The sequence below is a fragment of the Callorhinus ursinus genome, unplaced genomic scaffold (assembly GCF_003265705.2).
Source record: "Callorhinus ursinus isolate GAN/ISIS: 27379988/994484 unplaced genomic scaffold, GSC_fseal_2.0 scaffold27, whole genome shotgun sequence".
Lineage (NCBI taxonomy): Eukaryota > Metazoa > Chordata > Mammalia > Carnivora > Otariidae > Callorhinus > Callorhinus ursinus.
In genome coordinates this window covers 5,455,666-5,471,080 of record NW_027397089.1, presented here as the reverse complement: position 1 = coordinate 5,471,080, position 15,415 = coordinate 5,455,666, and the positions used below count along the sequence as shown (strand labels likewise).

General features: G+C 41.3%; 2 protein-coding genes across 4 annotated transcripts in view; both read right to left on the bottom strand.

Moving 5' to 3' along the window:
* The window catches only part of OVCH1 (ovochymase 1), a 49,414-nt gene extending 45,169 nt beyond the window's left edge, over window positions 1-4,245 (bottom strand). Inside the window, 4 exon segments of the mRNA XM_073877759.1 lie at window positions 1,990-2,162; window positions 2,933-3,030; window positions 3,302-3,420; window positions 4,116-4,245. Coding sequence (XP_073733860.1) covers window positions 1,990-2,162; window positions 2,933-3,030; window positions 3,302-3,420; window positions 4,116-4,179 — 454 coding nt within the window. The 5' untranslated portion in view covers window positions 4,180-4,245.
* A 3,168-nt stretch (window positions 4,246-7,413) lies between these two features.
* Window positions 7,414-15,415, bottom strand: part of TMTC1 (transmembrane O-mannosyltransferase targeting cadherins 1) — a 281,565-nt gene continuing 273,563 nt past the window's right edge. For all 3 annotated transcript variants that reach the window (XM_073877756.1, XM_073877758.1, XM_073877757.1), the window contains one exon: window positions 7,414-13,256. In XM_073877756.1, the coding sequence (XP_073733857.1) occupies window positions 13,116-13,256 (141 nt within the window). In that variant the 3' untranslated portion in view covers window positions 7,414-13,115. The remainder of the gene's footprint in view (window positions 13,257-15,415) is intronic.

Genomic DNA, 15,415 nt, shown 5'->3' with positions numbered 1-15,415 from the left:
AAGCCTTGAAAAGCCAAGGGAGGGAACCATGCAGTTATCTGAGCAGAAAGCATTTGAAGAAGAAGAATGGAAAGTCCCCACAGTGCGGTCATGTCATATACGCTTGAGGAACAGCTGGCCAGAATGGCTGGAACAGATTAAGCAAAAAAATGTTTAGTGGGAAACACACACATACAACAGATTAGAAATAGAGCCAGGAGGACAGAGATGTCAACTGGTAAGAATATACTGATTTCCATCTGAGTGGAATGAAGAACCACTGAAGTGTTTTGAACAGAGTGACATAATATAACTTATTTCAAAAAGTATTAGTCTGGTGGTTGGGTTAATAACAAACATTAGGCATGCAAAAGAGGAAGTTAAAGACAATTTAAGGGACTATTAAAATTAACCCAGGCAAGAAAGGATGGTAGCCTGGAACAGGATGCTAAGGGTAGAGAGGGTGAGGCAGGAGCAACAGGACCTTTCTGGGAGAAAGAAGAATCAATGTGAGAGAAAGAGGAATCAAGACCCACTGCAAAGTGTTTAGCTTAATTAACAGGAAAGGTAGAATTGTCATTAATCAAAATGGAAGGCTATGGGTAAAGCAGATTTAGGATGTAGGGGATAATCAAGATGCTGTTTTGAACATATCAAGTGTGAGATGCCTATTAGCCGTCCAGGTGGATGACCAGTAGGCAGTTAGCTATATAACTCCTAGTAATCCCAGCAGCGTATGTAATATAAAGAAACCTGGGCTAGATAGTCAATATTTGGGAGAGTCTTCACACAGACGGTGTTTAAAGCTTTAATCCTGAATTAGGACACTGAAGAAGTAAAGACAGATAGAGAACAAGCACACCAACAACAAGAGAAGAGGCGGTATCATCAGAGAAGACTCGCAAAGGGTGAAAAAAGAGGAGGAAGGCAAACCCAGGGGCTCCTGGAGCTCAAGTGAAGAAAATGTTTCCAGGACAGTAGGAGCAACTCTGTCAAAACTTCAAGTAAGCTGAGGATTGAGAATTTACCTTTGAATTTACCAACATGGAGGTCAGTGGCTGCGAAAAGAGCAAATTTGGGGGAGAATTGGCATGAGAGTGTGATTGACTTGGGTGTCTAACAGATAGCTCAAACCTAATACGTGCAATTATGAGAACTGAGGAGAGGAAATGAACCTCCCTACCATAAATGGAGCTTCACAGCTTTTCTGTAAAGGGGAACAGAAAAATGGGGCAATAGTTTCTTTTGGTCACAGGTAATGGGAATTCCAGCATTAAACCTGAATGAAGGCTTGCTTATAATTACAGAGCCAATAATGAAACAGGTAAGTTTCCTTATTCCCTCACTTTATGTGGCATATTTCCCTTTCTTTTTTCCCCTACCTTTCAAAGCATCACCTGTAGGGAAGTCAGGGGTTACATAGGAGACTCCAACCAGACTCTCCCATCCCCCATCCCTCCTCCCATGCAGGCTCCTTGCTTGACCAATTAAAGCTCTAGGTTCTTAAAGATCAATTTGATGCCTCAAAGGCAATGGCTTATTTCATTACCTGGCCAACTCATCTAGATTTGTGCTCTTTCATTGTTCGGGGCCACTGAACACTTTTCTTTTTTGCATTTTTAAAAAAAACAGGTTTTTAATATTCTTATCCAAAATGTTTAGATTACCTGTGCTGAGAGAGTGTCAGATATCTAGTCCACAATAATGACAGAAAAGACGTCTCTGAGAACATTTTCAAATGTCCCAAACTCCCTGGCTAGAGTTAAGTCTAGCACATAGCCCAGCTAAGACAAGAGTACTTAAAATGTGGATTAAGTTAAGCATACATAATTTGTGTCTGGGACTGATAGCCTGTATCAGCTTTTTATAAGTTATAAACAAAATTTTAAAAAGGAACAAAACTTAGCTATTCTAATATTACTTAGATATATGCACAGAAATTAAAGCTGGTACAGAATTAATAAAACAGATTTCTCCTACATTTTTTCATGTGCTAACTCCCCTACTTACCAAACTCAACCTTGTGTTTTAGATAGAGCAGTGCAATATCAGAACTCATATATCCAAGTCTATTGTACTCAGAATGTATAATAATTTTTGAGACAGGACTCTTCTGTTCATGTTCACCCTTCTGAGAGAGGCTGTACTGCCCAGCAGTCACAGTCAGACTCTTAATTTGCTTCCTAAAACCGAAGAAAAATGTTTCAATAAGTATAGCTCTTTCCCCCAGGAAAGCCTGTCTTGGTTTCACATAATTAAATGAAAAGTGATTAGTGTAACTTTAAGCATTTCTAAGTCTTAAAAGGAGATGCACCTTTATTAATGATTACTACCATCATAATTGCCCATAAATGATAGGGATCTGTAAGAAGTCATGATTTTCCATCAGAGTGTTTACGTTCTGGGAACCCTTTCCCCTACCATCAATTGTCTTTCTGCATAAAATATTTAAGCGTGGCCTTTTTTTCCCCCTTTTGTACCAGTCTATATATGCTCTATCATTTTTAATAAGATATAAAAGTTGTTCCTAGAACTCTCCTCCTTATTATTAGTACTCTCAACCTAGCTAAGTATCTGTTATTTCCACAGTATTTTTTCCCTCCTAATGACTGAAACTGAGATTATTAAAATTTTGGAACATCCATTAAACAGTTGATGTCAATACTTCATTAGAACAAGTAACTATCACCTCCACCTCACTACTAACTCCACGAATTATCGAGGATATCTGGGATCTTTGGGGTCTCTGATTAGTAGAGTAGGAAGCACAGGAAATCTTAAGATGATCTTGATACAAGTTTCTGGGGATCAGGAAGGTCCGTGAGTGGGTGGACCAGGTGGAAAAATTCAGAAAGGGACTGAGATTGAACCTCCCATCGTATTTAGAGCTCAAATCTCCCAGTCCTATTGCTATGAAAAGAGGTTTGATAAGTAATGGAAATCCACAACTTACTCACTGAGGCCAACCAGGCAGTGTGCTGCGGTAACAACCAGATCCTCTTGGATCAAGCTTCCTCCACAGCAGTGGTGCTCCCCTAATTTTAGGGAGACCTGCCCAACAAGAAAAGCACAAACATAACTAATATAGGTCTCCCCATAGATGTCATCTCCCTTAGAAACATTTGAAGTCAACTCTCCTTATATAACATAGTTGTTACCAATATAATTGGTTAAAGATAGTTCCTGTGAAGTAAACTTTCTGACAGAGAGGTTGAGCAGGGTCAAGAGAAAAATTACATGTTAACCCGGAGTTGTGATATTTGAAACAAGAGAAAAACTTCACCATTTCTCATTAAGAATTCAATGCTTTTGTTATACTGACCTGCCACGGATGTCCACCGACTGTTGAATTTCTCCAACCAACAATTCTAGGGAAGAACCCGGTTTCCAAGACAGTTTCTGTACTTTTCACATCAACCGCACGGATCCCACACTTCAGTCCTGTGTGGCAGAGAGAGCGTGTGTGTGTGTGTGTGTGTGTGTGTGCGCGCGCGCGCGCGTGCACACACACCCGGAGCACCTCAATGTAAGGATTCACTTTATCAAGATTCCACCTTCCGATTTTCCTGGCCTGGCACGAAAGTTCTGATGTCACTCAGCAGCAGGCTATCCCCCTTCTTTTCTCAAGATATTCTTGAGACTATCCCACAATTACCCCCTTGTTGACTGGACCTGTTTCAAGACGCCCCTGCTCCTTTACAGCCTGCGCTGCCTTAGTAAGACCCGGGGGCGGGGGGGCGGGGAGGGACGGGGAGGAACCTGCTCCCTCCAACCCCCACCCCAGATCCATTCCGAGCTTACTGCGGGGCGGGGGGGGGGGAGCATTATAGAATTTAGGGTGTATTAAAGATACTGGAGAACAACATAGGCTATTCCAGAAAAGAGATATTTGACTTTTAAATTACTTCTAATTGGCTATTCTTCCGTGGAGAAGGCACCTTGGCATAGTGCCTAAAACCCTGCACTCCAGAATCCGAAGAATTTCTAAAAGAAAACCTGGCGCAGGCCCTTCTTTGGGAATTTCTGGGCCTGTGCTAGCCCCTCACGCTTCCGTCTTCGTGGCTGAAGGAGTAAGGAAGTCCCGCGCCAGCACTCAGCCCGGGGCCGCAGCCTCGACGCTCGGAGTCCGGGCTCACCTAGGCTTTGCGGGAGGCCCACGGCGAGCGAGAGCAGCAGACCCGGCCCGACCGGCGCCCGCATGGCCCCAGGGCTGGGGGGACTCTGGCCCGCTTCCTCCTCCGCAGCGGCAGAAACCGAGCGAGGACCGCGAGCCCCGCGGCGTAGACCCTCCCGCTCCCGGAAGCGCCCGCCGCGCTCTTCACTCCTGCGCGGGCGCCGGTGGGCTGCACCTGCTGCGCCGCTGGGCTCACCGCTGCCGCTGCGCGCCATCATCCCCACCATCATCCCCATCATCCCCGCGCCCTGCCTTTACAGGTGTGCAGGGGGCTCCGCTGGGGATCCCGGGAGCAAGGGGATCAGTGGGCTGGCACGCTCAGCACAGGGGAATTCTGGTTCCAGCCCAGGGAGCGTGGCCCAAGCCAGGGTCGAGGAGGCTGGTCACCCATACGAGACACAGGCACGCCCACTTCTGAAAGGAGGAAGACTCATGGAAGCTTATTGAGGAATTAATAGGATTGCCCCACCTTCTAAGAAGCTTGTTGAAGCCCTTGACATTCAAGAATTTTCAGAGTGGGTACGAAAGATCAGGTTTATAGCTGCCATCCCCTTCCTGGGTGGCTGTGTTATTAGCTTCAGTGGAATGGGCCAAAGCGGTAGGATCCATCATGTAAGACTATTAAAATGAATTCATTTGTAAGATTATCATGTCAACATATTTTTCCATAAGCGTTATTTTGTCATAAGATAGCTTGAGGTTGGGAAAGGAAGAAAGCCAGAATTTGTAATGGGTTTATGTTTTAACAAAAAATTAGGGAAAAGCTCAGTGGACATTCTATATATTACTAAGGTAGATACCAATCTCCCAGGCCCAGTTATCTTACTTCCATGTATAATAGAAATAAAAGCTCAAGGTGGGAGATATACAAATTAGGTAAACAGGCAGGCAGTAGACAGATGGACGGAAAAGCAGAAGACAGTCAAGGTGGAGGGAATGCAGGTACAGAAACAGGCAGGTGAGAATCGGCTGAGGGAAATGACCCTGAAACTGCAGAAGGGAACAGGAGATCAAGGGGCCCCTTTCCGTGAAAAGCTTGAAGAATGCAATTGGCACTGAAACCCGAAACAGTCTCGAACCTTCTCTCATGAACATAAAAGGTGTTTCTCTGATTTTTATGTCCCATCTACCAACATTAAGAAGCTCTAGAGGGGCACTGTCCAATCATAGTGGACACTAGCCGTATGTGGTTATTTAAATTAGTATTACCTACAGTAAAAACATCACTTCCTCAGTCACACCAGCTCCATTTCAAGGGCTCAGTAGCCACATGTGGCTGGTTGAGAGCGTACAGAGGACCCTGCCATCATCACAAATAGTTCTCTCAGACTGCACTGTTCTTGAGAATAGCAAGCACCATCTTATTTATTTTAAATAAAGACCCCTTGCAAAACAGTTTGAGTAGAGGACTCCTGGGTTTTAAGCTTGTGTGTCTAGGGGACACTGGGAGGGGGCTTGGTAAGGTAAGCAGCCTTTCTGTGAAAACAAAGCCCTGCACCTGCAGGCTTGAGCACTGCAAAGGGAATCCCCAGCTCTGGTAGCTGCCTGACCCGGGGCACTCACCACCTCACCCGTACATTTTGCTTTCACTGTGGCGATCTTACCAGGAATACCATAAACATCCCCTGCCCCAGGGGCAAACTCCTCCCCAACACAAGCTCAGATCCTCCAGGTAGACCCAAATACCTACTTCTTCTTCGTAAGAGGGGGTCAGATTAAAACCACTACAAAGCTGTTACCAAATGAACTGGGAGGGAAAGAAAAATGTTCACGTGGTGTGCAAGTACAATTGGACCGACAAATTTTCAAGTTCATGGCTAACCTTCTCACAAGGCCCACAGACCCTGTCAGTATGCAGTCTTTGACGCGTGATGCACACACAGTTTTGCAGGATATTCACTCATTTGTTTCACCCAGAAGTCTCCATGGGGTTGGGCATGGTCTCATTTCCTGTTACAGCATAGCTCCCTTTGTTTCCAGAGTTCAAAACTCACAGCCTGGTGAGACCTTGTCCTTTTATGAGGATTGGTCCCTTCTAGGCGTAACAAAATAATGCCTTCTCATTAAATAGGAAAGAAGCCATTCAATATGAATTGTGTACCTATCCAATAGGTTGTTTTAAATTTGCCAGGGAGATGATGGGTTTAAATATAAGTTGAGTTTGTGGTGACGTTGCAGCATCTAAATGGAAGTATTCTCATATATAATACAAGTATCTATCTATCTATCTAAAAGGAAATGATGTCAAGGGAGAGTGGGCTGAACTCTCCCAGATTGGATTTGTGATGTATGAGAAATCTGCCTTTAATGTGAACATATCTTCATTAGGGCAGGATAATGATGTGCTTTTGGAGGCCTTCCAAGACTCTGAATGGAAGCCCCAACTCTAAGGAGAGTTGTAAAATTAGGAGCGTTAGTGACTAATCTATGAGCAACAAGCAAATCACGGGCAAATAATGTTTTGTGTAAACAACTTTTTCCATCCTTGCTAAACTACTGGTCTAAACTCTAGAACCCTCTCCAAAGTCCCGCCAAGGCCCAAGATTCAGCACTAAGGGAATTCTTGGTGACCTTAGAAACAGAAGTTTCATTTGCTTATTTATTGCAGGGACAGATCACTGTGAAGCAGAGGGTATGTGAAGGGTGGAGATGGAAAGAATGGGTGAAGACAATTCTCTCAAATAGCTTGGCTGAGAAGGAAGAAAGAGATGTGGTAGCAGCTAGAGATGAAAGAAACAGAGGAAGGACTTACACTTTTTTCCAAATGGTTTTGATGGTGGTTACCTGTATACTGTTTTAAAATAGAAGGGAATCACAAGAGCCAGTAGAAGGAAGAAGTTAAAGATGAAAAAGAGAGGTAAAGGGATGGAACGAAGCTTCACAAGAGGCAAAATCCGGAGCCTAGGGCCCTCTTCCATTGTAGTTAATAGGAGGGGGAAGAATCGGGTACAGGGAAGTTTGTAGACAGAGTGCAGGCTATTGAGAGAATATCTGTTTTCTACCTTTTACTTACTCTCCACAGAAAGAGGTGAAGGCACCTACTCAGCAAGATGAGAGGAAGAAATCAGGAGTGCAGAAGGACTGAAACACTCACTGCAAGTTATGGGAAAGAGAGCAGACATGAAACACACAGAACAATGCAATACAATGAATGAATGAGAAGGAAGGAATTTTCTTTCTTTTAAAGCAGACACCAGCTAGTGACAAGGATTTCAGTGGGTACTAATCATGGAGCCCTTGAGAGACTGAAACAGACGTAATTATTTTCATTATATTTTATATAAAATAAATATTTACATAAATTTTATTTTGGAAAGACTGAGGCAAAGCATAGATAATCAGACTTAAATGGGAGAAATACTTTATGGGAAATATATTTCTAACTGGCACAGCAAAAGTAACAAAAACGTACATTTATATACAACTGATCAAAGGAGAAAATAAAAACATGAACAAAGAACACAATGCAAGTAATTTTCTCCCTGATAAAAGGAGGGATCCACGTGAGTCACAGCAAGTCAGATGGTTTCCACATTATAAAAGCAAGCCATGGCTTCTACAGATATTTTAATTCCTTCGGTGGAAATTTGAAAAACTATTTTCCCCCAGACACATAACAAAATGACCAGTTTTTAGGTGTACAGACTGCAAAATAAGAATAATTATCGCTGCCATATTAAAGCACTAGAACAGTGCAGTCACTTCTATGGTTGTATTATTATGTGTTTGTGGCGGTGATTATCTTAATTTCGAAAACTAAGGGCAACGTTAATCAGTTACCTCTTTGGAGGTAGAGGGCTTTCAATCTGGTTTCAGATATGGCTGAGACACTTGGTAACCTTCCCAGGGTGAGGCAGCTCCTTTGTGGCCGAACAGGCCTACCACCCAGATTTCCTGATTCTGGGACTGGCGAACCCCTCCTCTGGGCCAGCAAGGCAACCCCAAAAGGATGTTATGCACATTGGAAACTTCCAAACGTGACATAAATATATACCATTTGCACCACCGAGAATGGGAAGAAACTACTGGGCTTCTGGACATCGACCTATCTTTCCATTTTGGGGTAAATGGTGATCTAAACTTACAAACTTATAATGACCATTAAGGTGATGGATGCTGATTTTATGAGCTACACGCCCTAAAAGTTTTTAACTGAAAGGATCTTTGGTGATAATAGCGCATTTTTATATGACCCATTTGATAGATAGGAAAATCATCAATTCTGTTGTCACTTTATTTTGCTGATATTAAAGCACTCCTTTGATTGCAGTTATTTTATTCTCCTTAAGTTAATGGCTACTAAAAACAAAAATAATGAAGGAAGTGCTATTTTTTGAAGAACTGTTCAATGTATTTTTCTTTTACATCAAAACTTCAAGAATAATCGTAAGAAGTTATAATGCGTCCATATATATATTTGGCATTGTAAGCTTTTATCTCACTCAATTGCAGCCTAAATGCAAGATTTGACAGGTATTTATTCTTTTAAAAATGCCAAAAGATGTCAGATAGTTATGTTTTCCTATTGTTGTGAAATACCAACATGCAATTTAATCAAAGTAAATGTGATTTGGAAACTAGGTGAAAAATTAAAAACAAACCAACCACCCATAACTACATTTGCTTTGATTGTTGTTACTAATACCCTATAGATTTATTAATCTAAGATGCAAATCCTTCACACATCAGATCAAAGGTTTTATTTTTCCCTCAAAAACAGATTCTAAAAATGAGTACAATAAGAAATAATTAGCAAAAATTGACATGTGTATAATCAAAACAGACATAAGTTTAGGCATACACTCTATGCCATGAACACCTCCCGTGAGTTTTACATACTGGGTGCCTTGTCTGGTGTATACAAATGGTAATTCCTCTCCATCTGAGAACCAAGAATTCTGAAAATGTAAGGTCAAATTATAGTCCAATTGCCACCAGTGCAAAACACCCCACCCAACCCACCTGTCTGTCATTCTTGAAACAATAGTCTCAGCCAGTCATCTGTGCCATAAATTATTTTTTAGAATTCTCTGGCTCATTTTAGTCTAGATTTAAAAGTAAAACTCAAGAAAGATTATAAAACTCATAAAAGTTCCATTAAAGTTGTTAGCCTGAAAGTGGTTCTCCAGCCTCGCTGCGTATTAGCATCTGAACCCGGGCGGCCAGCACCTCGGAGACTGTCAAAGGGCCCCCGGTGATCAAGTAGTCCGGCCAGGCTTGAGAGCCCCTGTGTGTGAAGGAACAGTTCTCAACTATCAGCTGAATGTGGCTCTTCGATCTATGGGGCCTGGAATGTTTAGTAGAGACAGTAAGAAACCACACGTCTATTTTTATTCCCCCTAAAATGACAGTTTCTGCAGGTCGGTTTGTATAGAACAGTTTGGATTTTCTCATTTAGTCTTGTTGAAAAGCACTGCGCAACCACTACTGACCCCTGCATCAAGTGAGGTATGACCTGTGACAAATGTCACAGTCTCCTGCTAGGGGCTGTGATGTACTATAGGGTGCTGTAATTAAAATGCTGGCAATCCTCTTTGTTTTGTGATGAACCTCAAAACAGAGAGACCCAAAAGAATATATCTCAGGATTCCCTAAAATAAAATTTCTTTTCCTCCAAGGTATTTGAATCTTTGGTTTAGTTTACCTATGTTACATCGCTGAACAGTGTTTTGTGAATACCGCTGACAGACTGAAAACATCTGGATCACTTAAAAACAAATCCTGAAGAATTCTTAAGGTTGAAATAAACTTGTAAAGCCATTCTCATGGCTCCTATGTCAAAGGACTGCCACTTACTGGGGAATTTTAAAGGCAAGGAGGACTGGTTCTAGGTCGGACAGGACAGGCTGGACAGACTGGCAGTAAGCGGGGCATATATGTACCCAAGGAACTCTAAACGTAGCTGAGAAAACAAAGCAAGTGTTCTCAGAGGAACAGAGTCACAAGCGAAACTCTTGATCATTGGATCGAGCATTCAGCCAGACTAAAGCAACTCCTGTCTTGTCCTCGGCCAACCTCCCTTGTACTGAGGACACCCTACATATTTAAGGATTCAGTGCAAAATAGATTTGCAGGACCCCTCGTTCAAAAATTATTAAGAATTTCAAGCAGAGCCTTCAACCAAGCATAGGGGGCTTCCGAGTGCAGGACCACATGAACTGAAAACCCATGAGGCTGGCTCTGCGATCCCAGCTCAGAAAGGGGCCATCAACTCTCCCGCCAAGCACACTTTTATTAGGGGAATCTGGATATATCTCCACAACTAGCCAGGGCTCTCTGTTTTTATTGATAAGAATGAATTCCACATATTATTTCATGTTACAAGAACCAAATAAAAACAGTTATAAAATACGATTAATATCTTTGAAAAATAATATGTGATTTATTTTCTTATAGGCACCATTTAACTATGAGAACCATTTCACTGGCTACATCTCAGTGACATTATTAAATCAGGATAAAAATATCTGACCCAACAGTGCTTACTTTTCATGTTCAAAGAGATGCCAGTGTCTGCACACAGAATGAGCCAGAGCTACAGTGAGAAGGGGGGAGGGTCACAATGAAGGGAGGTTGAGGGGGGTGGGGAGAAGGGAGGGAGGGAGAGAGAGACAGACAGACAGAAAGACATGGGGAAAGAGAAAAGCACCCAAAAGAAGGTAGAACAAGTCTTCTGAAGGCCATGTGACCCCTTCCCTCAGAAACTTTTAGGCTGTAACCGCCATTTCAACCACTCCCACTAAGGTACCCTCATACCTTTAGCAGCACTTCAAGTAAGGCATAATTGCTTTTCAAAATTTGGGGCTTAGTCTTTTCCGTTAACTTCCTAAGTGTGAGTTTTGGTTACAGATTATTCTAAAGAGTTGTGATTAAAGTCTCAGATACTGTTTTTAGCTAGGGATTCATGTTTGTTTGTTTTTTTTTTTCCAATTTAGGGGCGGACTGATCATTTAAAACGAACACTGTAGTACATTTCTTGGCCTTAGGACTATAAAAGTATAATTTTGAGGAGAATGAAAATATTTTAAGCAAAATTTTGGATAAATTTATGATCTATACGGTTAAAAGACTATTAGAAACAGAAGATCATAGTGGCAATATATACACTGTTGGATTATTGATGCACACAAACACATGTGTGCTAATTCAAATTCTGGAATCCTCTGCATTCAAAATATTCCTTGCATCATCCCTTTCCAGAGAAGTTCTTTTAACTAGACTTACCTTGACAAAAAAATAACAGAGGGGCAGTGTTGAAAAGAAGCACGGTTTTTACCCTGCCCTGGCCTGAGCACGTGCAATCCGAACGCCTTCAAGCTATTACATCTGCAGGCCACCTGGCTTAGCCTGCAAACAGCACTCCCCAGAGTGGTTCTTCTTCTTCTTCTTCTTTTTTAATTTATGATGATGACCAAATTAGAATCAGTTGTTCCAACTTCTTCACTTCCAAAATATATTACCACCCAAACACTGATGTCTGCTTCCTAATTTCTTTAGCTTTAGCAAGTGAATAATCAATACAAATTTTTTGAGGGGCTGTTAAAACTTCACTTTGTAATTCAGATTTGTAATTTTTGTATGATCAGTTCTGAAAGCTGCTATTAAAACCACTATGTACAGAGAAAAAAAATGTGCGTGTATATATATATATTAAATATTTTATAAGTTATGAAATAAATAAAACTAAAAAAACAAATGTCAAATTGTAAGTTCAACTTTGCTGGCCTCCATCTTTTAAATATAAATATATATTTTATAATAACGAATTTACTTTTTTCTCCCCTAGATTTTTTGAGTATTCTCCATGAAATCTCCAAAATTATAAATACAGAACCAAGAATTCCGGATTTCCATCATTCATGTTCTAAAGCATAGAATTCTCATTAAGCCTCAGTAGACAAATCAATAGAACTCCTCTCATCTGTTTATAATCTATGAAGATTTTTGTGATATATTGTACAGATTTTTCAATGGTTAAATATAGTTTTCAAAAAAATAATAAATCTCTGGATGACTGAATGTTAAGATAACAAAGTAGAACATTTCTCTTAGTTAATATCTTTAATATTTCTCATGTAGAATATACTGTTTTTTTCTCCACCGAAGTAACAATATATGTGGAGTCAGAAACATTTATGATTCTAAAAGCACTTTTGAAATCTTAGAGCAGAACCACTACTCTAGTAATACTTGTAATAAAATTAAAATAATCTTAAACATTTCCATAAAGAATTAGGGGTACCAAGATCCTTGATTTTCCCCCAGGGATAAGAACACCCATACACAATCCCAGAAGCTTCCTTTTTGATATCTCAGGCAATGGGAAAAGCTTGCATCAGAGTGGAATTTAATTCACTCTTCAATTGGGCTCTAGCAATATCCTCGGGGGGATATTAGACAAAGCTCACTTAGCAACAGCCCTTTCCTCCATACATTCCAGAAGATTCTACAAAAACTATCAGCCACTCATCTCTAGTTCTGGAGAACTAAATGAGCTACCTCTTGGTGGAATTACCCAAATGGTTTATCCCAGAGATTTTTTTCCCTCTTTGACATATCTCATCTCATGAAGAAGAGCTGCTCTACCTTCATAGCATTTCAAGCCTCTGTATTTCTGGGACATAAAAGTCTACATTAAGAGATGGAATTAGATTCTTAGGTTGGAAAAGCAGATAAATAGATGAAGGGAGACCTGGAATTAAAGCCAACAAAAATCTGCAAAATGTGTAGTAGCTGTTTTGCTTTCTCTCAGACCTAGCCCTTGCTTGCTCTTTCTTCTTCCAGGGAAATGCGAGTCCCTCAGCACAGGGTTACCAGCAGGCGTCCCAAAACATGCCTCCCTGAACTCAGAGCGAGCGAGCGGAAGGCTTCTCTGTTGTGCCCCTGCTGAGGTGAAGGCCTCCATCTCTTCTTCCTCCTCCAGAGGCACCAGCACTGTTCCTCACGACTGGGTCAAACGCTGCTACGTTTGATCCTTTTCTCGAACTTCTTGTAATCGTTTCTCTAGGCGATCCAACTTGGCGAGATTTTCCTGCAGCAGTTTGCTATCTGGAACCAGCTGGAAGGCTCTCTTGTAATAAGCTCTTGCAGACACATAGTTTCCCTGTGGGGAAAAAGAGAGACGACAATTATAGTCTGACCCTCAGAACGCTCTTGAAGAATGGGGAGACTAAGAGACAGATCATCTGGCCCAGTTTGACGGGTATATCCTCAGAAGAAAACCCCGTTTGCATGGGTAACTTCATCCTTATCTGTTGGTGCTTTTGGAGAATCCATTTGTTTTAAGTACCAGACCAGTTGGAGAATGTGAAGGATAAGAGTTATACCATAAGGTGAAATGGCAGAAAAACAGATTTTCAATTCTACTATCATTTCATAGTGCTCTCGTGGGGTTGCCACTATTCCTTAGTAATCAAATGGAGCCATGGCTAGACATGCAGAGAGAGAGTGAGAGAGAGGGAAGGAGGGAGGGAGGGAAGGAGAGAAGGAGGGGTATTTGTGGGAAAATGCAAAAGTAGTGATGATTAAATAGTTTGGGATCCACTAGACCTATTTAGTGGTAGAAATTATTTTAATATCCAACTAACATAAAAGCAACTTTTGCCTAATATGGGCTTTAATGTAAATATAAGTTTTTATATACTGGAAAGAACTGATAAGAATATGGAGTCAAATTTACCCAAGGTGTGTGACAATATGAACCTGCTGGACCCTCTTAAAGCAGGAAGGAAGGCATGTCACCCCTGACCTGCTAAAGACACCTGTCACCACCCTCTGTTGGCCCCCATCTGCTTTGTTCAATGGCTTTCTAACTGGAAACCATGTGTGCCTGTCCCAGATGGTTCCAAGCAAATTAGTCACAATTACTGTTTTCCAGGCCCTTTTCTGCTACTAAATTTTACCTTCCTTATTTGGCCCACCCTCTTTCAGATCTGTGACCTGCCACGTCTCAGAACTCTGAGTGTTGGAGTTCTCTCCATTCCCCCAAATTTCAATTTGCTTTATTTTATTCTCAAGTACAGCTCCATGTGGACAAAAACCAGTTACTCTCTGAATTCCCATCACAATTTAAAATAGCATCTCTAAGTGAGAGTTCTATGTAGCAACTAGCAACTGATACTCACTAAATGCTTAACTATCCTCTAAATGAGTTAATGCACATTAGGAGCTCAGACACTGCCTGATGCATAGTGAGCCCTCAATCTGATGCTCCCATTGTTGTCATTATTAAATGATCATCCAGACTTGAGTAAACACTGTCCATTTATTACTATACTTACTTGTCATATTGGTAAAAGGGAGGGGGGGCGCCTGGGTGGCTCAGTTGGTTAAGCGACTGCCTTTGGCTCAGGTCATGATCCTGGAGTCCCGGGATGGAGTCCTGCATCGGGCTCCCTGCTCAGCAGGGAGTCTGCCTCTCCCTCTGACCCTCCCCCCTCTTATGTGCTCTCTCTCTCTCATTCTCTCTCTCAAATAAATAAATAAAATCTTGAAAAAAAAAAAAAAAGAGGAGAGGGGAAATGACATCAGGATCCAGGCTCTGGCACATGCACAAATGAAAACATTTATGATTATGAACCCTGATTCTCATAAGAGGCTAAATAAAATTCTGAACAAGTGAGAACCTGGATTTGCTTCATTCAATTGTTATTATTTTTTTTTCAACTCCAGCATTTATCTTCCAAATGTCTGCACACACATGCAGACAAGTGAACATTTGTGACCCTTAGAGTGCTCTACAAATGTTTGTATTACAGCCGACTTTGAAATTGTTCTGCTAAGAGTTTTTTCTGAATTTAGTCCTCAGCCTGGTGCCTTGGCATTTCCTTCTTTGATTACCAGCTTTCTTTGTCCTTTCATATAAAATCCACAGCTACAGTTATTTTCTCTCCCTCAAATTGCTCTTTACTTGATTAAACTGAAAGCCTTATTTTTTTTTTTTTTTTAAGTTATAGCCCTTGATTCAATGTCCCCAGTTCTGAGATGCTAAGATAGGGGAATCTGATATTTTAATTTCCAGAAATGTGCTATCTACTATGATAGCCACTAATTCCATTTAAATTGAAATCAATTACGATAAATTAAGAATTCAGTTGCTCAGTTGTACCAACCATGGTTCAAGGGCTCAACAGCCACATGGGCTAGTGGCTATTGCCTTGGACGGTACAGACACAGGACTACTTCTGCTACCACAGACAGTTCCACTGCATGACACCATTCTGGAAAATGCATGTAGGGCAGTACTGAAAGTAGGACTTTGTG